Source organism: Jaculus jaculus, chromosome 17 (assembly GCF_020740685.1).
Source record: "Jaculus jaculus isolate mJacJac1 chromosome 17, mJacJac1.mat.Y.cur, whole genome shotgun sequence".
Taxonomy (NCBI): domain Eukaryota; kingdom Metazoa; phylum Chordata; class Mammalia; order Rodentia; family Dipodidae; genus Jaculus; species Jaculus jaculus.
In genome coordinates, this window is record NC_059118.1 from 8,968,428 (window position 1) to 8,996,384 (window position 27,957).

General features: G+C 44.2%; 1 protein-coding gene across 7 annotated transcripts in view; it reads left to right on the forward strand.

Annotated features, from left to right (window-relative positions):
• The window catches only part of Rbms3 (RNA binding motif single stranded interacting protein 3), a 1,479,068-nt gene that overhangs the window by 1,342,962 nt on the left and 108,149 nt on the right, over positions 1-27,957 (forward strand). For all 7 annotated transcript variants that reach the window (XM_045136303.1, XM_004662088.3, XM_045136304.1 and 4 more), the window contains one exon: positions 9,081-9,127. In XM_045136303.1, coding sequence (XP_044992238.1) covers positions 9,081-9,127 — 47 coding nt within the window. The remainder of the gene's footprint in view (positions 1-9,080; positions 9,128-27,957) is intronic.

A 27,957-nucleotide genomic window follows, 5' to 3' on the forward strand; every position in this document is an offset into this window, starting at 1 on the left:
TGTCACCCCGGACTATTTTATGTTTTCAAGAAAGCAAGTCAGCTTTACCATCAGAGAAATTAGAATACGTCGACCCGTACTGCTAAGTTCTTGAACACATTTTGGAAGGAAATCTCTTTTGTGTGCACGTCTTCATGGTCATGTATGTGAGGGGGTGTTCATGTGCATGGGTGTGGGCATGGATGGTACGACATACATGTGGAGGTCAAAGGACACGTCTGGTCACTGGCCCTCTCCTTCCACCTTGTTTTTGAAGGCGCTGCCTCTCATTCTTGTTCATAACTGTGCATGCCAAGTCAGTTGGTCCACAGGCTTCTGGAAAATTCCCCAGGCTCTGCCTCCCATTTCACCATCAGTGTGCTGGGATTACTGATACCTGCCACAGCTTCCAGCTTCTCCGTGGAATCTAGGGACGTGAAGTCCAGAGCCCTAGGTTGAGGGGCAAGCACTTTATCCACTGAACCCCCTCCTCAGCCCCAAAGGGCTAAAATTATATTCCACTATGCTAATTTTTTGCATGGGTACTTGGATACAATCCTATGTCCTCATGCTATAGCAAACATTTTACACACAGATCCAGCATGAGTTTATTTCTTGTTTGATCAAAGGCTCTTCTTTGAAGCTTCAGTGTCTAGTATTGACTGATATGTGGCTGCTAAGGAGAAAGTCTTGTTGCATTCCTGAAGTGGTGTGCTTTTAGCTAGGATGTAACTGGTATGAGTCCAGTTCTCCGACAAGCCTAAATCATGAAGGAAAGGGGTGCAGATAACATACTTCTGCTCTTGGGGAAGTGATGGGTGTAAGTTGCTTGGAAGCGACATGAGTCTGAGAACATTATTACAAGCAATTAATTACAGTGGAAAAGGACTGCGATTGGTTTCTATGTCCCCTGGTTAGATCACCTGTGGGCTAAGGCAGCTGAAGGCAACGACCAGCTGAGATGATTCTGAGGGTGCTGAGATGATTCTGGGGTGCTGGCATTGTCCTGGCAAGCCCATCTCATGTCAGGTTTTGGAACTGCCCCCAGTCAATCATTAAGCCACCGTTTCCCAATGCTAGACTACATCCAACAAAACCCAGGACCCAGGGGAATCTGTAACAACCACCCACATGCCTTTCTTTCATCCAGCCCCACAGACTCGCCCGTAGCAACCTCCGCATCGTGAGCTTTACATCCCAGGCAACCATGTCACGGTGTGATTTAACAGTATATTTGCTCCATCATTGACTAAACACACCGTTGTTTAAAGATGAAGTGTTGTATCATTTTAAATGCCGTGAAAAGTAGCTTGACAAGACTATGAAATGCCATCCATTAATGTGTGTATCCAAATTTCACAGATGTTAAAATGTGGGGGAAAACAAAACTGCCCTCAGAGTTTATAAAAGCTAGATGTTTAGGTTGAGATTAAAAAAAAATAATAATAGATGCCTATGAAAGATACTTTCGCATTGCTGTGACTGCATACCTGAAGAAAAGAAGCAAATTCAAGGAGGAGAGGTTTAGTTTTGGTCAGCAGTTTCAGAAGGGACACATTCATCACGGCGGTAAAGGCGTGGTGGCAGGGGCGTGCAGAGGCTGCTCACAGTGCTCCCAGAGTCAGGAAGCGGGAAAGAGGAAGGGAGGCTGGACCATAAAACCTTAAGCCCCACTCCATGACCCGCTGCCTCCAGCCAGGCTCTACTTCCTAGAAAGTCCCACATCCTTCCCATATAGCACTTGCAGCCAGGAGCCAAGTGTTCAAACCTATGAGCCTGCAGGTGGCATTTCACATCAAACGACAGACTGCCTCAACCTCAAGGTCATCTGCAGCTGTAAACCAAGGATTAATTTAACTTTGGTTTCTTAACAAGTTCACATTAGATGCTCCCCCGCCCGCCGGCCTTGGAGTCCGTGAAGCAGCTGCGTCAAGTACCACCGCGATTCCCTTCCCTTCTCTCCTGCTTCTCACCGCATCAGACCTTTCCTGCGCATCCACGGCCTTTGTCAGCTGCAGGTTCTTGGTTCCCTCAGCATCCTTTTCTCTTGTCCTTAGCTGCTCTTCTTCTCTGAGAGGAATGCCTTAGCAAAAGCCAATTAGGAGAAACAGGGCGCAGTCACAGCGCCTATCAACAACTCGATCGTTTTCCTAGCTGTGATCTGAACTAACATGAGAAGCTTGCATCTTTCTGTTCTCCAATTGCTTTTGCTACATTAAAAGTGATAAATGTGGACCAAGACACCCACTTGGTTCCTTGAGAGCGCTCTCAAAGACATCAAGATGATGTTTTGCAGTCCTTCCCTTACTGTGAGTCTGGACCAGCCATTTTGAGAAAGGTTTTTGTGTTTCCTTGCCAACTCTCATTCCTCCAGGGCCCTGGTCCCAGTTGAAGTCAGGCATGTTGCCATTTTGAGCACTCCACTAGTAATGTCTCTCTTAATCACAGCCATCACGTAGCTTCTCCCTTGTCTGCAGCCAGCCAATGGCTAAAATATTTTCTTTACAAGTTCAGATGAGTCCAGCTAACGTTTCTCAAAAGGAGACTTTAAGGACCTAGGGAGAGTTCTCAGTGAATAAAGTATTCGCTGAGCAAGCCTGATACCTAAGCTTGGGTCTCCAGACCCGGCACATAAAAGCCAGAAGCTATGAAGGGCTTCTGTAATCTCAGCTAAGAATGAGACAGGAAGTGGAAATGGAAGAATCTTCTGGAATCTCACTGAACATCCAGCCTGGCCAACACAGGGGTAAAACGTAAGAGTGAGAGAAACTGCAGGAACTGAACATTGTTTGGTTTTAATGCAAACTTCAGATGCCTGTATCTGGATTTACATGGGTACTGGGGAATCAAACTCAGGTCTTTAGGGTTTGCAGGTAAGCACCTTCTGTACTGATCAATTTCTTCAGGCCTAAAAATCATTCTTTGACTTTTCCATATGGGCCGTGGCACCCACCCACCCACCCCCACACACACACATACTCACACACAGTGCCCATGTAAAGCCAAATGCACAAAGTAACACACGCATCTGGAGTTTGTATGCAGTGGTTGGAGGCCCTGGCGTGCACATATTCATTCTCTCTATCTACTTCTTTTTCTCTGTTTCTCTCTCAAACAAATAAGTTTTACAAGTACAAAGTAAAGGGCAAGTTAAAGTTTTCCTGGAACTTATTGATTTATTAATTTGAATTTAATTTATTAATTGAGCACACATGCACAGTGACGTAGGAGAAGACATCGAGCTGAACATGGCCAGGAGTCTAGGCAGGAGATACAGAAGGCAGAGCGTGAGCTGGCAGCTCCCATGGGGATAATGGCAGAGGACGAGGCTGACAGTTCATACTCCCTGGAAAGAAAGAGAGGCCTCAAGACTGTGGTGAAAGTACTTTTGGTTTTATGTGTAGTCAGAAATTTAACATTTTTTGAAGCATTGACTTTTTAAACATGTTTTATTCATCATTTCATATGATTTGTTCAAAGTCATGCTTTCTAAACAAAAATATTAATGAGATATTTTTTTCTTCTGTAGCAGCCACTAAATGTTTAAAACATACAATTTCACGTCCCTTTGTACACATTTTGGTCATTCTATTTATATGAATATATGAATATTTAGTCATTACCAAGTAACTACTTTAAGTACTATTTTAAAAATTGGATGCCTGAAATAAACACTCTAGATATAATGTCCATAAAAGTAATTATCCTGGCCTTCCTTAACTTTGAACTTGTGCTAATCCTGAACACAACATTTCTCTCTATGTACGCATGTATAAGGATATATACATACATATGCATACATACAATATATATAAACAATGTTGTCTTTATTCTAGTCATGAATGCTGGAAATCCTTATCATTACTTCCGTGTAATGCGTCTAGCTAGATTGCATCGGGTTTGAAGATAGACTTTGGAGAAAGGAGTGAAACTTCTTGGTCCCAGGGGATGGAGAGATGACTCAGTGAAGTACTCACTGTATAAATATGAAGACCTGAGTTCAGATCCCCGACCCACACATAAAAGCCAGGTGTGGTGATATGATCTGCATCTGTGATCACAGATGCCAGAATGGAGAGGAGGATCCTTGGGGCTTGCTGCCTAGCTAGGTTTGCTGAACTAGTGAGCTCTTGGTTCAGGGAAAGACTGTATCTCAAAGAATAAAATGGAGAGCAATCAAGGAAAACATCCCACATTGACTTCTGCTCTCCACATACTTGATACACATAAGTGTGGACACACACACACACACACGCACACACATAATTAACCATATAACCACATGCATAAAGAGAAGCAACAAGAACAACAAGAACAAAAAACTTCAGGTCTCACTTTTTAAGGAATTTCCCTCATAACTGTATATATTTTATTGCCTCCAATGTTTTGATTCACATTAACATCCAGTGTAAATTAGTTTCAGAAGTTATGAAACAGTTCTGCCAGCTTACAGTTTTCTAGATTTGTTTATAATTGGTGATTCCCTGTTCCCAGGTAACACAAGGGGCTCAATCTTAAGGGACCTTTCTGAAATCATACTGCCCACTCCCTTTAAGCACTTTTTCTATAACCAAAACTTGTTGATATAACCTCACTTAATCAGTTATGAATATAAAGTATGCAGCTTCTGAGACAAACTGATCTATCTTAATGAACCTTCCATATTTACTTATAACAAAATAATTTCAAAGTAAGTTTTAATTATTTTTTTGAAAATATTCATTTCTTGTTTTTGTAGGAAGGTGGCCTAGAAATGTCCTTTTATGGCTGAAATACTAAGCCAAAACTTAGCCACTCTTGAAAAAAAAATCACAAAAAATACACTCCATTTTAAGTAAATTATTCATGCCTCTACTAAACAAATGATATGAATTGGAAAAGTGGAAAATGTTTGCGAATGTAAAAAGCCTGTTTTGAAAGTAAGTGACAGGATTAAACATCACTTTTTCTACATATGGGGTGTGACATTTTCATCTTGTCCCAAGGTATTTTACTTTTTCCTGTGACTCTGGGGTTTGTAAACATGCCACAATATTTGGTGATTACATAATGATGATTTCATGGTTCTGGCTTTGTCTAAACACGGCTAGACAGACCAGCGAAAATCAATTTCTTTTTCATCTCTGTGAGTAGATACAATGGGAAATTGAATGCAAAATCTACATTAAGACCACATTAGAATTGTCACTCAGCAATCTGTCACACTTGCAGTGGGACCAGGTGCGGTCAAGCTCAACTATGGGCCTGTGATATTCAGCCAGCAGTGAAGTCTGTCTGTCTGTTTGTTTGTTTGTTCTTAATTCCCTGTGTTTAACCCTTGCCTTGTTATGTTTTCCACGATATTCCAAATGTATATGACTTGACATTATCTCTTGTTGTCTCCTCTTGCCAAAGGTACTCAGAGGCAGGACTGTCCCTAGGCAAAGTCACGAAGTAGGTGGAACTTGTGTTCATTCCGCGCCCTTCCGCAACGATGCTCTCTCCTTAGACTCGCCCCACCTCCCTGTCCACACACACCTCCTCCGGGTGTGCGCTGCCCTGGACATACCCCCAGGTTTTCAGGGGACTCATAGTGTTTCCTGTGGCTCATGACCACCCTCGTGGTTATGCAATTTCCCTACTCCAAAGAACTGAGGGGCTCCCCAAGAGAAGCTGTGCCATGGAGATCTCCCTCCTTACCTTTGAGACTTACTTCCCCCGCGCCCCTCCTCATGTTCCACTGTTGAGTAAACCGCTCCCCTCGTCATTTTTATTTACACAGCTCTTCATTTTATTCTTTTTGCCTGAGTCTGCCTCTTCTCTACATCCCATTTGTAGCAAGCCCAGTCATCTCTCCCAGCTTGCCTCAACTGTACCTCCTCTGTGCACCCCCCATCACCTCCGGCCCCTCTCCCTTCACACCTCATCCATACCAGTCATACGGCACCTAACACATACTGCTTTGTATTATAATATTTATGTATGTGTCTTGTCTCCAGGCACTGTGCTGGGCGCTTTTCAAACGTAATGTCATTTAAATTTCACAACAACCCGATGAGGTAGGTATTATACCATTTAACAGTTAAGGAAACTGAGAAGCAGAGAGGTTAAGAAGTCATTTGTCCGTGGTCACACTACTAGAAAGAACCATTGCCAGGAGTTCACTCAGACGAGTCTAACTCAAGACCGTGCATTCTTTCCCCTCCAGCATAATACCATTCATGCAACAGCTGTGCTCCCTGTGGAATGTAGGATGAAGGCTAAAGATGGAGGAAGAAGCAGATTCAGGTTCATTGACTAAAATACATATTTGACAGAGAGAGAGAAATTTCATTGATGATTATGGCATGTCTATCTAGGACTGATCAGCTAAAAAGACCCCTAGAGGAATGTAAATAAAATATGAGAAGGGAAAAGCATTACCTAGAGTTGTGCTAACCGATGGCATGAGAATGTTCTAGAAAGTTTAGAGTTTGAGAAGGGTTGAATAGCATTGATGGTTCTCTGGAGCACAGTTTAGTGTAAGTACAGGGCAAATCATTAATGGCAGCCAAAGGAAGACTTCCTATAAGTCCACAGGATTTGGACTTGTTCGATCTAAGAGGCTGACCAGATCTATAGCCTTGACTGTCTCATGATCTTCTGATACCTCCGTTGAGTGTGAAGTCCACTATTTTCATTCTGTCTCTCGTGTGGCAACTTGAAAGTGTTATAGGACAGAAACTCGGGCTTTCTCACTGGACAGTCTCTTTCCCAAAGGCCATCTTGGTGTCCTACCTGCTCCAGGCTCCAAAGTTTCGAGCAGTCACTTAGGCCTGGATAGCTCCATTCCAGCCTGGATGTCACCCTCCCATGAGCCTCTGGCACAGCTGTATCCCTGGCACAAGCTAGGAACAGAGTCCTTACTTCTCTCTAGGCTTTGCAGTCACCACCTTTGGGCTGGAGAGATGGCACAGCGGGTAAAGTGCTTGCCACACAAACATGAGACCCTGAGTTTGGATTCCCCAGCACCCAAATAGAAGCTGGGCACGGTGCCACATACCTAGAATATTCACATATATTTGTTTGTATATGTAGGTGGTGTGTGGGGAGGCAGAGACAGCAGAATTTCTGGGGCTTGCTGGCTCGCTTGTTCAGTCAAATCAGTGAGCTCCAGGTTCAGCGAGAGACCCTGTGATTAAACATACGAAGACTGTTTGAGGAGGGTGTCTAATGTCACCCTCTGGCCTCAGCACTCATAGATGCATACAAAATGCATATGCAGGCGCACACACACACACACACGCACACGCACGCGCACGCGCGCAATCACTTTTTGCCTCTCCTTAACCACAAAGCAAATCTCCATGTCTGCTATTCCTTTCTCATCTCGCAGTACCCAGCTCATTGTATTATCAACTGCATGTTTCTTTAACACGTCTGAGAACCTTAAGAACAAAGAGGTCATGCAGTTATCATTAAACATGTGTCCTCAGAACACCCGTGCTGACTGTGGGCATCGCTGTCAACATTGTTTGCAAACACTGTGTCGCCCTATGCATTCTCTCCCACTAGCCCAGTTCCATTCAACTGTGGCTCTAGGCTCTTGCTCCTCATTTGAATCTTAAGTAACATAGGTCATACTGTTGAGGGAGATAATAGAATAAATCCTGGTAGTGGGCCATACTGTATATATCAGGCCCCAGAATAGGCAGCGTGAGAATTTTCAGTTGTGAGCTAAATTGAAGGAATTCGTGGAATTCATAAGAAATCCACCTTCAACCACATGAGAAACAGAAAAAAGTCAAATATGAAAACTATTCTAGAAAAGTCCTCAAAGCTCATCTGCTTTTATTTTCAACCTTTTTTAAAAAAAATTTTTTGTAATTATGTGTTGTTAAAAAAGGCAGGGAGGTCCTGTCTATACCCAGTTGTCCCAGTGATTTCTTCTTATATATTTATAGCACACTATCAGTGTTAGAAAATTGAGGTTAATATAACTCACTAGTACATTTCAAAACAAAACAAAACAATCCACACTAAGGATAAACCTAGGTGGTTTTAAATAGCATTCCACATTTCATCCCTGCTCACAAGATGGTCCGGGGACAGCAAAGGCGGCATGTCCACGTGGCATAGAGCTTGCTTTCCTAGGCTGTGCCAGATGGTTCCCAGACCTCGTGCAAGCTCTGAGCAATGTTTTAGTAGAAGGATGGTAAGGAGCCTATCTCAGAAGACATGTGTTAAAATCTGATTCTGCCTCCAGATAGTGTGTGACCTAGAGCAAGTCAATTGACATTGCCAAACTTCAGTATCTGTGTCTGTAACACGGGGAAGAGATCGTTGCTGCCTTCCCCGTACGGCTGTCACAGGGTCAAAGCTGGATGTGTCCGAAAGGCTGAGGGGGGGGGCGGGGCGGTATCTCTCAGACAGATGAGGCAGGCTTCCATCAGTCATTGGGTGGGCTACATTTCTCTTTAAAACTGCTGCCAATAACAGAAATATAGTTCTTACAAGTTGTTTTATTCTTAGAAACTTGCCCAAACTGCCTCTTTGTTAGCTATATAGTTTTAAATTTCCATCCTATGTAAACGGCCTCTCCATTTGACCACCCCTGGCAGGACAGGAGCTAGCAATGCCACTGGGCAAGCTCTCTGGAGCTCGTTGTCGACACACCCCGGAGGCATAGAAACTATTTTGACACAAACACTTCCCAACAGCTTCTTCTATGAGGTTGGATGCATTTTAAGTACTTTTATTTTTATCCAGGCTATGGGATCCTTCCTATCGGCATACCGTGAAATCCATAATAGCCGCACTTGACAATAGAGGGAAATTACAAGCCTACCAAATGAGACAGTGGGTGGTTTGGGCAGTACAGATGGATGGCATCCAAACGTATTGTTCTATGGTCTGTCTGAATACATTATATAAACTCCCAGCTCACTGGTGGATTTTGGTTAGTGGATAGTAAAACTTCCAGTTGGGACAGGAAAGCTAGAGAAATCTATATGAGAAAATAAGTTTAAGTCATAGCCAAACAAAGATAAATGTCTTTGAATGTTTGGGGGGAAAATGCCACAATAATATCAAAAAAAATGTTCAGATATATTTTTTTCCCCATTTTTCTTACCTCTATGCAGGCTGGCATGGCTTTGACCTATGACCCCACGGCCGCCATTCAGAATGGGTAAGTAAATCCCATGTCCTCTGATTCCATTGCTTAGAAATCTGAGGTTTAATCACTGCCCAAGGAAAACCTCGGAAAATGTTCCAATAGGTTTGGCTGTTGTCTACCATCTTTAAACCCAAATCTTGAACTTACCACTGTAGTTCTTTTCTTCTCCAAGGAGGTTAAGGCACATCCCACGCGTGTTCCAGGCATGTGAAGCACTCACTTCTCCTAGTCCTTCTCTCTCTCTCCTTCTTTTTCTTCTCACACTTCCAAACTGTGGGCCAGTTACGGAAAGGAAGGCTAGACAATGGTAGGCTACACCTAAGACCTGCCTGCCCTGCCTTCTCCACAGAGGTGATCTTTACTGTGCGCCCAGGTGACTTTCTGACATTCTGCACCAACAACATGCTGAAGGTCAAGGCCGAGAGGTCGAGGTCAGGGATAGAAGTGAGGCTAGTCGGGTGATCCAGGTCTGGGTCTTCATTTCCATTTGGAAACGTGTAGCGTAGTCTTGAGCTACAATTCCTCCTTGCACATCAGCCTGCCATACTGCCTGGGCTCCTCAGAGGTGCTCTGTCATTCACTTAAACACTTCTCATTTCTTTTTGTAAGAATTAACTAATTAGCTTTTATTTATTAAGTAGAAACTTTGTGTGGATGCGTCACACGCCAGCGCCAGCGTTTCCCTCCTCCCTGTCCCCATTCCGCTGAGGGCCCGCCTCAGTGGGGTTGCTGGTGTTCACCCTGCGGCTGTGGGTTATGAGTTGTGAGAGCCGTGATCAGACACAGTGTTGGTGTGTGGCATGGGGCAAGGCCTCCGGATAGTCCCTCCCACCACGCGGCTCTTATAATCTTTGTGGCCCCTCTTCCATAAAATTCTCTGAGCCCTGGTGAGTGTGTTTTAAGTCCATTTGTCATGCCTTGGTCTGGATTGGCCATCAGTATGTGCCAGTTGTTTTTTTTTTTTGTTTTTTTTTGGTTTTTTTTTTTTTTCCCTTAGTATTTGGAGCCCACTTTCCCCCATGGCTATCATTTGTCTGCCTTTCAGTTGACTAGGGAATCCTTCAGGATGGGAGCCTCATTGAAGATCAACAGAGAGGGTCAAATTAGTTGAATCCATTTCTCTGTTTGGTCAGTGACCTCTAATATCTGTGGGATATTGAAAGTGTTGAGATAATGACGTCTCATTCTTACAATTTTTCATTCTTCTAACCACATACTCATGCAACAAGTACCCAGTGGGTCCACCCTATAGTGCTATAGTCTACAGACTGAAAAGTCAATGCATGAGACAAAGCCCTTTCCCTTGCCACCTTCCATAAGAAATAATCAACGGTCATAAACGAGTAGGAGTCCACTTCTCACCCCTTGGTTCAAACTTCCCTCCAAGTGGGTAAAACCTAAGGATTTATTTTATCCATGCACCAAGCCTTTACTTATTTCCAACAAGGCACCACAGATTTGTTGTTTAGAAAGTAATGAGAGAGCTGGGAAGATGGGTCAGTGAGTAAAAGGCTTGTGGTGCAAGCATGAAGACCCAAGTTTGGATCCCTAGCACCCTAATAAAATGCTGGGTGCAGCGAGGGCACCTGTATTCTAAGCACTGAAAAGGTAGAGACAGGGCTCACTGGCTAGCTTTTGCCACCAAATCAGTAAGCTCTAGGCTGAGCAACACGCAGGGTTGGCTTTAAAGAATAAGATGGTGCTATAGTTATATTCTTGTTGCTTGGGCAAGCACCAGACCCACAACAGCTGGTGGGAGGAAAGGATTTATTTTGGGTAACATATGTGAGGAGAAGCTGCATGATTTCAGGGCAAAGCATGGCATGAGCAGAGGCTGGACATCACCTCTGCCACAGCACATGGAAAACAGTGGCAAGAGAATGAGCCAAATTCTGGCAAGTGGGGAGCTGGCTGTAGCACCCCAACGTCTGTCCACAATAACACAACTCCTCCAGCATGTCTCCAAAGTTCCCTCAAATAGGAACCTAGTATTTAGAACCTCTGAGTTTGTGGGGTAACATGTGATTCAAACCAGCACAGATGGAAAGCAACTGAGGAAGATCCCTAGTGTCAACTTCTGGCATGTGTGCTCCCCAAGACCAAAGCAAGCACCTCTGAGTCTCCAAGATCGAAGCAAGCCCCTCTGAGTTTGGCGCTGGGGCGAGAGAGTGAGATCATCTTCTATATTGCAGCAGTCTGCCAGTCACTGAGTCATGATTCAAAGTGCCTGCTGCAGTCAGGTTTGCATTGCTGATAGAATACACCTGACCAAAAGCAGCTTGTGTGGGAAAGAAAAAAGAGGGAAAAAAAAGGTTTGTTTTGCCTTACTGACGTGAAGGAAAGCTCCATGATGGCAGGGAAAGATGGCGGCATGAGCAGAGGGTGGGCATCACCTCCTCACCAACATCAGGTGGACAACAGCAACAGGAGAGTGTGCCAAACGCTGGCGAGGGGAAACTGGCTATTATCCCCATAAACCCGCACCCAACAATACACTGCCTCCAGGAGGCGTTGATTCCCAAAGCTCCATTAGCTGGGAACCCAGCTTGTACAACATCTAAGTGTTTGGGGGCACCTGAATCCAGCCACCACCATGCCCAGTGGCACTGTTCCCCAAGGACTCGCCCTCGCGCATGGACAGACCTACGGAGCAAGCAAACGCTGGCATTCCATCTTGGACTCTGAGAAAGCAAACGAGAGTTTCCAGCAGCACTGTGTCTGTCATTGCAAGGAGCACCCAGTCCACTCTGAATCTCTCCCTTCTGCATATTTATGGCCACCACTTTTAGTCCATGCATTTGCCTTGGGCACAACTGTCAACACAAACCTGAGTCTGTCTTCCCATACCTTACATTAATAACATGCCATTATATCCTTTGAACTGTTTAACTTGTTGCAAGATAGGTTCACCTTCTGCTACTGTCCTTTTAGATATTCACAAAATGATATCCACCCTATAATTGTAATGCAAAAAATATTCAAAATGGGGGCTGGAGAGATGGCTTAGCGGCTAAGCGCTTGCCTGTGAAGCCTAAGGACCCCGGTTCAAGGCTCGATTCTCCAGGACCCACGTTAGCCAGATGCACAAGGGGGCATTCGGTTTGCAGTGGCTGGAGGCCCTGGCACGCCCATTCTCTCTCTCTCTCTGCCTCTCTCAAATAAGTAAAAATAAACAAAAAAATATTCAAAATGTTTTTTAAATTATCATTTATTTTTACGAACATAGAATGAATGAATGAATGAATGAGTATGGGTGCACCAGAGACTCTTCACTGTAAATGAACTCCAGATGCATGTGCCCCTGGTTTTACAAGGGTGCTGGGAATCAAAGGACTCTCAGTCTTTGCAAGCAAACGCCATTAACTCCTTAGCCATTTCTTTGCATCCCCTAAACTCTTGATTCTCATCTTGCAATGTAAACTTATGCCCTTTCTTCAACACCTCCCTGTACACGGACTGTTCTTTCAACCTGTGTGCACAGCCCAGCCCAGCCCAGTCTTTTCCACCCGTAGAGGATGGAAGCAAAGGACACATCTCCGTGGGCGAGATCCCTTTTCATAATATTCTAGACTTATGTTTCTCTTCACAGGCAAGCATCCTCTGCTGTGGACACACACATCCTTCTCTAGAACGAATTCCAGACTCACTGGCGTTCCCCTCACTAGTAGATATGAGCAGTGATCTCCAAATCTGATGATTGTAACCAAATCATTAGTCCTTAGATAAGTGAATTCGTTCTTATTTGTTTTATTTCACTACTTATTGTGTTTTGAAACTTTCTCCTCCCTTGGGTCCCTCAATCACAAACTGCATTTCCTTCTTGCTTCCTAATCTTACAGTTTTCTCTGTCTGTCTTTGATCTGGATTCCTCCTCTGTCATTTTCTTCTGATATTTTTTTCAGTGGGTTTAAACATTTTTCTCACTGACTTTTTCATATGCATATGTGTATATATGTGTGTGCATATGTGTGTGTGCACAGATTCAAGCACACACAGGCCCACATGAGTGTGGAGGCCAGAAGTTGGCGTTAGGTATTTTTCTCACGTCACTCTCCATCTCATTGACATGGGTAGTCATTACCTGCCTCTAATATGACTCTCCTCTGGTTCCTACTGCTTTTTGAATATTTTATTAAAAATATTATTTTTGAAACTTTTATACATATGCATAATATATGTTATCTTAATTTCCCCAGTTACCCTCCTTATCACTCCTCACACTCACTAAAATCCTTATTCTTCTCATTTAATACCCTGCCTCCTACTTTTATGCTTTTCTCTTTCTTTTCTTTTTTTGTATTGTTTTGTTTTGCTTGGTTTTGTTTTTACCCACTGAGTTCAGTTAGTGTATGCTTGCATGATCATCACTGGGAGGTTACTTACTGAAGAACAGGCAAACTATCATTGGCCTGAGCTGCTAGGCTTTGACAACCACTAAAGAATGTTAGTCCCCCCCTCTCAGCAACTACTAACTGCCAACAGATACTCTTGGAACTTTTGGACCCTTCTTCCATCCATAATGAATTATTGACAAGCTCCGTCTTGTGCAGGAAACCATGGGTATTGTGAATTCATGGTCGTGGCCTGGAGACAGCATTCTGTGCCATTCCTTCCCCGTCCTCTTGCTCTTACATTCTTTATGTTCCTTCTTCCACGAGGGTCCTTGAGTTTTGAAGTGTATGACATACATGTCCTGTTTAGGGCAGAACACGCCATAGTTATTTATTCTCATTAATTCTGCCCATGGAGGCATGATTGAGGCTATGAGCAGTGCTCATCCATGACAACAAACACAGGTGTTTACAAGGAAGTGTGGCATGCTGTGACCTTTGGGATAATATTTAAAATAAATGTAGTCATAGGAATCACCCACATTCCTGGTTCTTGGCCTTTTGCTAGCTACAGAACAAAATGTAAACTTGCATGTGTAACCCACAGGGAACAACACAGTTTCACCACTGCGGCTGAACTGAGCTCCATGTGGTTCCTAAGAACATTCCATCACATTCCATGTTACCTTATACATGACATTTTTTCTTCTAGACTTCAGACATGGTGACAGCCACTCACCTCCTGATTTTTAAGTATTTATTTCATGAGTAGCATCAAAGCACTTCATGTACAGATAGTTACACAATTAGTCTCATCCTAAATACACGTTGTTTACGCAGTGGGTAAGATTGCCGACCCCAAATCCAGCCCACCTGGCAAGCATCTGTCTTCTGCCGCTCACTGGAGGTATGACCACGGACATGCTGTCTGTACTTTACAGTTTCCTGTTCTGTGAGATGTCACAATAATTGTATCTTTATAAAACACTGTAATGGTTAAATGAACTTGGGATGGAAAAACATTGTCCTCAGTGAACATTTCAAAGTTATCACTGGACTAGAGACATGGCTCAGAGGCTAAGGTACTTCCTGCAAAGCCTAATGACCTGGGTTCATCTCCCCAACATAAATCAGATACAGGAGGTCGTGCGTGCATCTGGAGTTCATGTTCAGTGGCTGGAGGCCCTGATGTGACCATTCTGTATGTGTGGTTGTCTCCCTTCTGCTTGCAAAGAAAGCAAAATAAATAAAAGAGCAAAATTGCCATTGCATTATATTCTTGGGATACATGGGGAAATTGACCCTTTATATGAGCTATTGACACGTATATATTTCCTGTGGTGCCATTATCTCAGTGAAGGTTTGCAGCATAACAATATTTCTTATTATTAGATGACTGAACCCAGTATTGTAAATGGCAAAATCAGAAACATGGCTGACAATATCTGCCTGGTTTCCATCAGTGACTGTCGGGGAAACCATTGCCCACTGCAGACACCACCCAGCATGCCTGCAAGCCCTTCACCTGTTTTTCCTTAGATACAACCTCTAGCTTCCCTCCAAACTGCCATGTGGCCCATAATATGTTCATGCCTTGGTTATGAATGGAATTATGGAAGTGACTACCCATCATATTATTGGTGACCTTAAAACAGAAATTTTACATACTGTAGTGAAGTCAAAAGAAATCATAGCCATATCATATTACTATTTTGATTAATCACATACATTATTTTAATTTAATTCTTATATTTTTGTGTATTTGAAAGAGAAGGTGACAGAAAGAGAGCCAGAGAGAGCACCACAGCCTCTTGCCACTCACTGCAAATGAACTCTATACGCATGAGCCACTTTGTACATCTGGCTATATGTGGGAACTGGGGGATTGAGTTTGCAAGCAAGAGCCTTTAACCACTGAGAAATCTCTTCAACCACATAGATGGTTTTCAAAATGTTTGCTCATCTTTGGTTTTATTATCATAGATGGTAACATCCTAATAATTGGGCAGCTGTAGAATGACCATTTTTGTGCACATAAAACGCCAAACCAACACACGGTCTCATGGGTTAACACAGGTACCTCTTCAAGGTGTAGAACCTAATTGAGACAACTTACTCGGAGTACACAGGAATTCAGTGTAAGTCCAGCAGAAAGCAAGTCATTCCCTGTTCACATTGTGCTATTGGATCTAGTAATCAAACTCACCAAGAGATAAAAACCATAAAATTGATAGAAACACTTATTGCTATAGGGAGGAGGCTAGTCCCATACCATGGCCACACTACAGGCTGATATCTGAAGATATGTTGCAAGTCACTCCAATCCTGTTAAAACAGCTCGACACTGTTTAATGCTGGCCCAGCTGAGTCCACAACAAAGGTGATTTGGCAAAGACTTTATCTGTACGTCTGGGCGATGGTTCCATGGGTAAAGTGCTTGCTGAGTAAGTGTGAGTACTGGGGCTCAGACCCTCAGACCTCACTGGAAGCTAAAATCTCTGACAGGTTTCTGTAATCCCAGACGGGAAAATCTCCAGGTAGTGAACAAGAGACCCCGCCTCCGAGTGAGGTGGGAGGGCAGACTGGCCTAGGGTTGTGCTCGGCCCTCCACACCCGCACCAGGGCCCGGTCATGCCCACACTCACCCACGACAGGCTCACCCACGTCAGCATGAGCACATCCATCTTACACGTGCATGCAGGTGCCCACACGCACACAAGCAAACAGAAAGAATTTACCTGCAATAACGTCTAAAATTATTTTGGTGGTGTAACTTGAAAAAAAGTCCACATCACATTGGGTACAACTGCCCCATATTTGCGCACCCTAGTACAAGACAGAAAGCAAGCCCGCTCGTGCGGGAAGACCGCAGTAGGAAAAGACGCATGTGTCTGCTCATCTTAACAAGGATTTAAGATATCGTATTAAGTATTTCTGAAGGAAGACACAAAGATGGGAGCCGTTCTCTGAAACAACCGCGGTGTACTGGGGACCCAGGGAAGGAGGTGAATCGATCTTTCACTAGGTGCGCGGGTGTGTCTGAACCTGACCTGAAACAGCTGACGATGATACGGGTTCAAGTCAGCTCTGCGCCGCGAAGGCCCCTTTCATCACGGCAGGGCCGGAATGGGTGACCCCAGCCAGAAACGGAGCTGCTCACATTGGTCAGGTGGGAGACAGACATAAACAGGAAGTGGGGGACAGGGTTAAGAACCATAGGGCCTGTCTCCAGTGACGCCCGACAGTGGTGCTCTGCCTCCTAAAGGTTCTGATAACCTTCCTAAGCAGCACCCCGGGAGCCTGCCAACCTGCCGGAAACCTCTACATTCAACACGTACAAATCTGTGTGTGTGTATATATATATATATATATATATATATATATATATATATATATATATATATATTTGTCAAAATATAAAATGGATTCCACTGGATAGCAGAAGATGGGCAGTTGTGTTCTGAGGGCTTGGGCGCTTAAGATGGTCACCAACACGAACTGTTCTGTTGTCAAGACCCCACACTCTAGAAAAGATGTTTTTTAATATATTTATTTATGAAGCGAGGGGGTGAGGGGAGGAAGAAAAGGGAGAAGGTGAGTGCAAGAGAGAATGGGCCCAGCACATCTCTTGCCATCGCAAAGTAACTCCAGATGCACAGGCCACATTGTGCACCTGGCTGTAGTGGGTGCTGGGGAATGGAATCTAGGCCATCAAGCTTTGCAGGCAAGCATCCTTAACCTCTGAGCCATCGCCCCAGCACATGAGGTGTGTTTCATACCTCTCTGGAGTCCTTGTCAACTGTACACTAAACACAGGTTTTTCTGAGCGTCATAGGCCAGGATTGTGTTGGGTTCTAATCAATGGCCGTATCAGTTCTTTTTCTCATTTGCTGTGACCAAACCCATGAACAGAGGCCACCTCAAAGTGGAAAGATTTAATTTGGCTGCAGTTTGAGTGCACAGTCCACCATGGTGGGGAAAGTAAGGCTGGGGGGAAATGGGAGCTCAGGGCGGAGGACTTTGGGGCGCGTTCCACGGGGCAAGGGAGCATGAAACTGCTTGCTGGTACCTGGGCAGGTTTAGAAGCCGAAACCGGATGAGAAGTGGGAGTGGGCTGTAAAACCCTGGGCCTGTCTCCGGTGTTTCACGTCCTCCAGTGAGATTTTACTTTCCAGATCAGCTGGAGGCCGAGGGTTCAAACACAAGAGTCTGTGAGGTCCAGGGAGCCTTCAGAGCTCAGCAGTGGCTCAAAGTGGGTAAAGAAGGACGTACTCGGAGCCGCACTCCCGCCACGCGAATTCAGCTTGAGTGATAGATGCTCATGTAAGCAGACTACAGTCACACTGGGTGGTTTACTTTTAGCAGGTAGAAAAATGTCGGTTCATCCATCTTCTTGAATCCATTCAAGGTAGCACTTTATAAAACAATTTGGGAAGGCAGGCGTGGTGGCGCACGTCTTTAATCCCAGCACTCGGGAGGCAGAGGTAGGAGGACCGCCATGAGTTCAAGGCCACCCTGAGACTACAGAGTGATTTCCAGGTCCGCCTGAGCCAGTGTGAGACCCTACCTCAAAAAACCAAAAAAGAAAAAAGTTTGGGGTCTGGAGGGATGGCTTAGTGGTTAAGGCGTTTGCCTGCAAGGCAAAGGACCCAGGTTTAGTTCTCCAGGACCCAAGTTAGCCAGATGCACAAGGAGGCACATGTGTCTGGAGTTTGTTTGCAGTGGATGGAAGTCCTGGCATGCCCATTCTCTTCCTCCCTCTCTCTCTCTCTCTTTCTCTCTCTCTTTCCCTCTTTCTCTGACAAATAAATTAAAAAATAATTCAGGGCATGGGAAGATGGCTCAGTGATTAAAGGTGCTGGATTGCAAATCTTGCCATCCTGGTTTTGGTTCCCCAGTACCCATGTAAAGCCAGATGTGCAATGTGTGTGGTGCATGTGGCATGTAGCCTGAGTTCAGTGGCAGTGGCAAGGGTCCCTGGCACACTCATCATCTCTCTCTCTATCTTTAAAAGAAGTGAAAAAATAATTCAGCGATCCTTCTGGCCAGGAGTTGGAGATTAAGGTGTCTGAGTCACCTCAGAGAAGGAAAACCTGCTTGCTTTCGGCTGTAGGCGAGCTTAGCAGAATAAAATGGCCTAGTGTTCTCTCAATTTTCAGCAAAACTCTACACGTCATCCTTACTATCACCTATTGTTTCTTTGTAGTGGTCCAACATGAAATCCCATCATGTACAAATATAAGCCTGGGAGTTGGAACACAAACCCTCCCATATTCCAAAGCTCGTCTCTCTCATACCCTTAGTTACCTAGTGGCTGCGCAAGAGCCTCTTGGACTATTTCATTTGAATAAAATGCATTCTTAAGGGAGAGGTGAGAAAGAATGCTGTCTGTATCCGTGTTTGCCAGATGTTTTATATGGACGTTTGATATTAAGCGATACTGAAGTCTTATCTTATTACTCTAGGAAAGGAATCTAATGTGAAAGATACGTAGGTATTACAATAAAAAAAATGGCCAAAAACTTATTAATCTTCTGCTATGGTGTTGCCCCGAGGATAGTGTTGATAGTTCCAACTCTAACAATATTGCCTAAGCCCAAGCCTGCGCTGTTTATTTCAGTGTGCAAATAGGATTTTGTATATATATTTTTCTATTGTAAAAAACATCCTACCCTGGGGACATTGATATATTCGTGTTATTTTATTGTCAGGGAAATAAGATTTCACTATATTATTACTGACTGCAAATCCCCTGAAGATGACTTTTCTTTAGACAAACTAATACCCCATTAGTGACCTATACTTTCATTCTCTCTCTGGGATTGAATGAGGGTGCTTGTCTTTCATACCAGGAAACCCAGTAAAGCTCTGCACTCATTCAAAACACCAAGCAGCAAGCAGTTAGCAGTTCAGCCAGAAGTGGTGATGATGCATGTCTGTCATCCCAGTATGGGTGAGGCAGAGGCAGGAGGATTCCTGGAAGTGGCTGTGCAGAAATCTAGCCTGATTTGACAGCTGTGGGCTAATGAGAGAGCCTGACTTAAAGGAGGTGGCTGGGTGGCTGGACAGATGGCTCAGCGGCTAAGGCACCTGCCTGCCAAATCTAAGGACCCATGTTCCACCCTCCGGATCCCACTTGAGCCATGCCCACAAAGGGACTCACGCATCGGGAGTCAGGTTGCAGTGGCAGGAGGCCCTGGCATGCCAATTCTCTCTCTGTCTCTGTCTCTCTCTCTCTCGCGCATTTGCAGTTTGTTGGACTTGCCTCAGGAAAAAAAAAAATTTAAAAGAAGGTAGTTTGAGTTTCTGAGGAACAACACCCGTGGTCACCCACACGTCTGTCCCTGCAGGGGCACGTACATACACTGCACACACACTCGTGAACGCACACACGCACGGCACATGCATTCACACACATGCACGGCTTAGAGTCCTCGGTTTCAAATTTTGCTTTCTCTTTGCACCTTTACCATTTGACATTTGTTCCTGTGGACACCCTCCAGATGGAACCAACCCATGTGGCCAGGACCAAGGTTCTCAGTGTCAATGTCATGAACCTTTAGGGCCGGGTGGCTTCACCAGGAGGGTCTGCTGCTCTGCATCACAGGATGCTTTGTAGGATCTCAAACTTTTCCTGAAGATGCCAGTAGCATCTGACTGTGTCAAATGTCCCCCTCAGGAGGGCAAGATTGCCGCTAGCTTAGAACCACTGTGAATCTTAGCAAAAACTAAAACAAAGTATCTCATAGGAGAGCCAAGTGCTGGGCTGAGAAGAAGGCTTAGTGGGTGCTTGCCACACAAACAGGAAGACGTGAGGTCACCTCCCCAGCACCCATGTAAATATCGAGGGGTGTGTAGCCAGCCTGTAGAGAGAGATGGGTCCCTGGGGCAAGCTGATTCAGCCAGATCTGGATCTGAGAGACCCTTTCTCTGTAAATGTGATGGAGAATAATGGGGGGAGACCCTCGCTATCAATGTCCAGCCTCCATACACACTCACACACATGCAAAAAATACATGCATGTACATACACCATACACATGAAAAAAGTAAGCTAATATCAAGGAAAAAAAGCTAAATTATCTATTCCCAGGGTTCTCTATTTACTTACCAGTCCCAGCATATATTAACAGATTAAAACACACACACACACACACACACACACAAAGGTATATGTTGGGACTGCCCCTAACCTTGCTATGATGGCTAAAATGTGAGGCTGATTTAATCTTATATTCCCCAACAACATGATACCCTCACTTAAGGCATTAATTTTGACGTGCTGGTTTGGTTTCACAAGATCCTTTGTGATGGTTGAGCTGGAGCCTCTAGCCATCACAAATGCACTGCAGATGCATGTGCCACTTTGTGCATCTGGCATTACGTGGGCACTGGGGAATCGAACCCAGGCCAGCAGGCTTTGCAAACAAATGCCTTTTACCACTGAGCCATCTTACCAGCCCCATGAAAGGAAAGTGCTTGTCCATCTTGGTAGGAATGCATGGGAAGGGCGGGCAAAAGTGAAGGAGAGGACACATGCTGTGCAGTCCAGCGAGCCTCTTTAGGATTCAGCCGCCCGAGCGAGCTGCTCTCTGTCCGGGACTCATCTGGCTCATGACGGGCCTGAGAAGAGCTTCTCACAGGACAGCTGACTTAGGAGACGAAGGAGCGGTTCTCTGTCCACTCTTGGCAGTGCAGTTTCTGTTCTAAGTGACTCTCTTGAATGACAGCGTTGGAACTTGCTGGCATGTCTGGAAGATCATTCTTGTTTGATGGGTAAAATTAGAGCAGACAGAACAAGCAAGCATCACGTCTTCCCCAGGGCTCCTTTAGCGGAGTACCCTTCCCTTGGCTGCTGTCTTTGTTTCTGCTGTCTCTGATCCCCGTAGGATTTTCTGTAAACTCAGCCTGTCGATCCAGTTTTGTTTATTGCTTTCATTTTTAATACGCCAATTGGTACAGGTTGGAAAACAGACCGTCTTGCTGAACTGTGACGCATGTTTTCTTTGTTGTTTCGAGAGGCTGTGCATGGGTTTGTTCCAGAATGGGGCAGAAGAAGGGCTGTGCGTTGAGTGGGGCTGGGAACATGTCCTGAGCCCCGGGCAAGCCTTTCCGTTCACTGCCGCATAAACAAAACCGGCTAAGACCTGCAAGGGATTATCAAACGTAAACCATGGTTTTCATGCAAAAGGATCGGTTTCTCTAGTTACTATTATCCTTGCGTAGTAAGCAGAGACGGTTCAGTGGCTAAAGGCACTTGCTTGCAAAATCTGATGGCCTGACTTTGATTCCTCAGCACCCACGTAAGCTGGATGTACAAAGAGACACTTGCATCTGGAGTTCCTTCTCAGTGTCGAGACTCACGGCTGAGCCAACTCATCCACACTCTCCTAATCCCCCTGCACATGTGCAATGGAAACAGTCAAACTTCCTGGGTTGTATAAGACATGGTTTGGGGCTCCTTTCTCTGGGTTATTGTCTTTCAGTTTCCTACCTGACTCCCTGGTTTTGAAAACTACCTTCTATTCTCCCATCAAAGCGTTGGCATGGCATTCATTCATGCATTCATTCATTCATTAGTTCAATAAGTAATTATTAATGATAGTGTGTGTGTATGTATGTGTGAGTGAGTGTGTGTGTGTGTCTGTAGGTGGAGGCCAGAGGCTGACTTCGGGTTCCTCCTTAATGGCTATCCTCTTCATTTTCTGAGGCATGGCCTCTCTCTTAAGCCCAGACTTCACCAATTCCACTCCTCATGCTAGCCAGTTTGCTCCTGCCTTTGCCACCTGAGTCCTTGGAAGACAGGCAAGTCCCTATGGCTGCAAGCCACGTGTGTGGATTCAGGGGACCTGAGCTTAGATCTTCACGCTGGAGCGGTAGGCACCATGTCACTCACTGGTCCATCTTCTCAGCTCCAGAGTGGAAGCCTTAAACCTTAGACATTTGTCTTTTCACAAATTCGTGGGGCTGGAAGTTCAGGGTGGAGGACGCAGCCCGCGTGTTTGCGCAGGGCTTCCTCCTGGCTCAAGGAGAGTTGCCATCTTAGCATTGCCTCAAATGGCCTTTCCAACTCTTCATAAAGAGGTAGGAACATATGTTTTTAGGAATCTTTTTTTGTTTTCATTAAAGTCACACATTCTGCCTAACCAAGAACCATCTCTTAGGATGTTAGTTAGTCAGTTAGTTAGTTAGTTAGTTAGTTAGTTAGTTTGGTTTCTGTGAGGTAAAGTCTTGCTGTAGCCCAGGCTGACCTGGAATTAGTCTCAGGCTGGCCTCAAACCCAAAACAATCATCCTATTTTAGGTTTAAGAATGCTGGGATTATAGGCGTGCACTACCACTCACAGCATTTTTAATTTTTTAAAAAAATTATTGTATTTATTTACCTATCTAGGTGAGAAAGGTGAGGGAGAGAAAAAAAAGAAACAAAGATAGATAGATAGAAACTAAGAGAAAGAAAGGAAGAAAGAAAGAAAAAGAAAGCAGGAAAGAAGTGAGGAAGGTTGGAAAAAAGAAAGAACAGATGGCCAGGTCCTCCAGCCACAGAAAATTAATTCCAGATGCACATGCCTCCTTGTGCATCTAGTTTACATTGGTACTGGGGAATCAAACTTGGGTCCTTAGGCTTCGCAGGCAAGCGCCTTAACCACTTAGTGATGACGATGTCTCCAGCCCTCTTATGATGCCATTTAATGCTATTTCCTTCTTTAGAAGCCCCTCTCCGGATACAATCACATTTTGTAAAATGAGCCTGTTACAGTATTTAAAATGAAAGTCAAGAGTTTACAGTCAGATATGTTGGTCAACACCTTTAATCTCAGCACTCAGGAGGCAGAGGTAGGAGGATCACTGTGCATTCCAGGCCAGTCTGAGACAACATACTGAATTCCAAGTCCTCTTGTGCTGGAAGGAGACCCTTCCTTGAAAGAAAAAGAAAAAGCAAACACAAGCATTCCAAAAATGAAAGTCAAGTTTTCCAAGGCAGGCATGGTGGTGCATGCCTTTAATCCTAGAGTTTGGGAAGCTGAGGTAAAAGAATCTCAGGGAATGTGAGGCCAGCCTTGGCCTCAAAAAACAAACAAACAAACAAATAAGCAACCATCAAATAAACAAATGAAGAGATCTCAGCAGATGAACTACAGGGGCAGAAGTGCACAAGTAATCCACAGTATGTATCCATGCATTCTTGAATTTTTTTGTATAAGATTTATTTTTATTTATTTGTTTATTTATTTATTTATTTGAGACAGAGAGAGATGGGTGTGTGTGGGAGAGAGACAGAGAGAGAGAATGGACAAACCAGGGCCTCTAGCCACTGCAAACAAACTCCAGATGCATACACCACCATGTGCATCTGGCTTATGTGGGACCTGGAGATTCGAACATGGGTCCTTAGGCTTTGCAGGCAAGCTCCTTAAGCACTAAGCCATTTCTCCAGCCCCATCAATGCATTTTTAAATGTGGGCTTCAGGAAGTTATAAGGATGAGAAAAAATAAGGGAGAAGGCCTAGAGAGATAGCTCCATGGCTAACAGCCTCGCTTTGCAAGCCTGCTAGCCCAAGGTCAATCTGCAGGCCCCACTTATAGTGGTGGAAACATCTGTGATCCCAATGTGCCTGTGGCAATGGAGATGGAATCAGGCTGATCTCAAAGCTCAGAGGTAAACTAGACTGGTCTGCCTCAAGGCAAAGGTAACTTCCTAACTGTGTAATAACTCAGTTGTCAAGAGTGCCTGCCACTTAAGTGTGAGGGCCTCTCACACCAGAGAGCATGGTGATTGCCTCAGACTGTATGAACAGCTGTGCATGACCACGCATGTCAGTAATTCCAGTCCCCAGGAGGCCGAGAAGAGAGAATCTCTGGGTCTTGCTGTCGGGCAATAACTCTGGGTTGAGGGAGAAACTCCATCTCAAGGAAATACACAGATGAGCAATCAGAGAAGGATACGTGGCCTTCTCCACTAGACTTCACAAACATACATGTGCACACAGACATGTGTGTGTGTGCACATGGGGCATGCACATATGCATCCAGACATGAATACACCACACACTATACCACACAGAATCCATGCACACATGTAAAAAGAAAAGAATACCAAGAGAGACCCTTTCCTCATTTCTTTTCCAAGGCAGGGTCATACTAGACCCCAAGATAACCTGGAACTCACTCTGTAGCTCAGGCTTAGCTTCGAACTCATGGCAATCCTGGTACCTCACCCCCCCAGGGTATTGGGATTAAAGGTATTCACCACCATACTGGGATCTAAAGAAAGTTGGAAGGAGAAGGACAAACAACCCAAGGGTGTTCTCTGACATCTATATGCACACTCTGGTAGGACTTGGCCCAAATTTACCCACAATTAATGGGAAAAATGGGAAATGGGGGTGGGATAGAGATGGCAGTTGCAACTTTCGCACTCTAAACAGGATAGTTGTGTGAGAGCCGAGATGAGGAAGAGGGAGTTTCACAAAGGCTGGAAAGGGAGCGTTCGAGGTGGGGGGGTGTGCTGTGTTGTCAGATGGGGGTGAGGACTCCTGGGAACATGGGGAGGAGAGGCAGTGAGCTCCGATCTGAGCTGGCTGGGCCAGTGGGATAGGGCAAAAGCCACATGCAGGCAGTACCCTGTTAGGCCAATGCAAGGAGTTCAATATAGGTTTACATCAGTGGAAAGTTTTGACGAACTTTTGGGCTCATCAGCCCAAAAGTTGGGTAAAACTTGAATATACAAAAGGGAAACTTTGAAAGATGTCTTAGAGTCTTTCCCATCCTCACTGCACATAGTAAACACTCAACAATTTTGTTAAGGGCTGGAGAGATGGTTCAGCACTCAAAGACACATGTGCTTGCAAAGCCTGATGGCCTACGTTTGATTTCCCAGTACCTGCACAGGGCCACATGCCCAAAGTGGTACATACATATGGAGGGTTTTTTTGTTGTTTGTTTTACAGTGGCAGGAGGCCCTGGCATACCCATATTCACCCCCCCACCTCTCTCTCTCTCTCTCTCTCTGTCTCCCTTGGGAGTAAATAAAAATTTAAAATAATTTAAGTATTTTTGAAGCAGAAATCAAGCTGTTTTCATATATAACAAAGGTCTTGGTTATAACTATAACTTTGAGCTGCATGTGGTGGCACACACCTGTAATTCTAGAACTCACGAGGCTGAGACAGGAGAATTGCTTTGTGTATGAGCCAAGTCTGGTGAAATAGTGAGAGTTTTCTCTTTAAAAAAAAATGTTTCCTTCTAGGCATGGTAGTCCAGCCTATATAATTCCAGGAGTCAGGAGGTGGAGAGAAGTATAAAGAGTTCAAGTCCAGCCTCTGATACATAGAGAGCTCAAGGTCGTCCAAGGTTAAAAACAACAGACCCTGGTTCACAAAAAAAAAAAAAAAAAAAAAAAAAAACAATAGGGCTGGGAAGATGGCACAGTGAATAAAGCCCTCAGGGTTCAACTGGTCTTCAAATTCAACACTAGACTCCCATGGAATATTCCAGAAGTGTGATGGACTTCTGTCGATCCCAGCACACTGATGCTGACAGCAAGATGAGAGACAGAGCCAGGAGACTGTCCAGGGGGGAGCACAGCCAAAAGCAGGAGGCAGAGAATCCAGAGAGAAAGAGAGAGGGCCTGGCTTGAATGAAGTGGAAAGGGAAGGAAAGAACCAAACGTCGTCCTCTGATCTGCACACGTGTGTCATGGGATGTGTGCACCTTCACCCTTGCGCTCTCCCACATCACAAACGTGTACACACACGTGCACAGATAAGTAGAGGTACACACACACACACACACACACACACACACACACCAGGATGGAGTGATGGCTAGGTGGGTAAAGGTGTTTTTGATTCCCAGCACTCGGGAGGCAGAGGTAGGAGGATCGCCATGAGTTCAAGGCCACCCTGGGACTACACAGTGAATTCCAGGTCAGCCTGAGCTAGAGTGAGACTCTACCTCGAAAAAACAAATAAAAGAAACACTGTAATATTTCCATATAATCTTTACACACCCTCTGGTATATTTAAAATGAACTATTGTTTACATATAAAATCCAATTCAATGCAAATGTCTGGTACCCACATAAAGCCAGACACACAAAGTGATGTATGCATCGGGAATTCATCTGCAGTGTAAGGAAGCCTTGGTTAGTCCATACTTTCTCTCTCTCTCCTCCCTCTCTCTCATAAATAAAATATTAATAAAAAATCAAAGCAAAAGACAATTTGGAATAATATACAGTAATCTATGCTTAAATATATCTTCTATGAGGAATACATTTTTGCTTTATATAAAGTAAAACCATGTTTTTGACAAGCACACATAATTCTGAAAGCAAGACAGCAGTCAGATATTGCATTTCATTCCTTCATTAAATTACCTCATATCCCCTTAGAACTAACCCCTTCATTCACCCCCAGCCTTTCTATTTTCTGATCCATATCGTGTGTCTCTCCTGATTGGGCTTCACCAACTTGTAATAGAACCCCTTGAAATCCATTGCACCTACTGTACCATTAATTACATTCAGTCATCCAAGGTTTGATTCCACATGCCTGGACTTAACCAACTGAAATGAAAACAGTTTGAAGAAAGAAGTGAAAGTCTTAATTCTTTTTTTCATTGTCATTTATTGTATGTCCACAGACATTTGCGTTGAATTGGATTTTATATGTAAATAATAGTTCATTTTAAATACACCAGAGGGTGTGTAAAGATTATATGGAAATATTACAGTGGTTTTTTTTTTTAATTTGTTTTTTCAAGGCAAAGTCTCATTCTAGCTCGGGGTAACCTGGAATTCACTGTGTAGTTTTAGGGTGGTCTTGAACTCATGGCGATCCTTCTACCTCTTCCTTCTGAGTGCTGGGATTACAGACATGCGCCACCACTCCTGGCTTATTACAGTGTTTTATGTAAGGCTATAGAATATCCTTGACTTTTGGTAGTCATAAAGGGTTCTGGAACCCAATTTTTAAAGAAAACAAAAATAATTTGTTTGCTATTCATGGTTAATAGTGTTCCATTGTATGGATGTACCATAGTTTACTAAGTTTAGTGGCATTTGGGTTATTTCCAATTTTAGACAAGTATGATAAAGCCTCTATCAGTTGCTTGAAGATTGGTTTTGTATAAGGTTTCCATCTTTTGGGGGGTAAGAAAAAAGGGGTTGCTGGATCATGGGAAATATTCATGTTTATCTTAGTAAGTGACTACTGAAACCTGCTGGTCACATCATTTTACACTCTTTCCAGCTGTCACTGGCTTACCCTCTTTCTGTCAATGGCTTACCCTTCTTCTCTTCGACTTTGCTACAACTCCTCATTGTCTCTTTTGTTTTCCATCCTAGTTGATGCTAAAGACACATCTTTTATGTTGTTGCCATTTTGCTTTTTTTCCCTTTTAAAAAAGTATTTATTTATTTATTTATTTATTTATTTATTTATTTATTTACGAGAGAGAACGGGCACCCTATGGCTTCTATGTGCTGCAAACCAAGTCTAGACACTTGG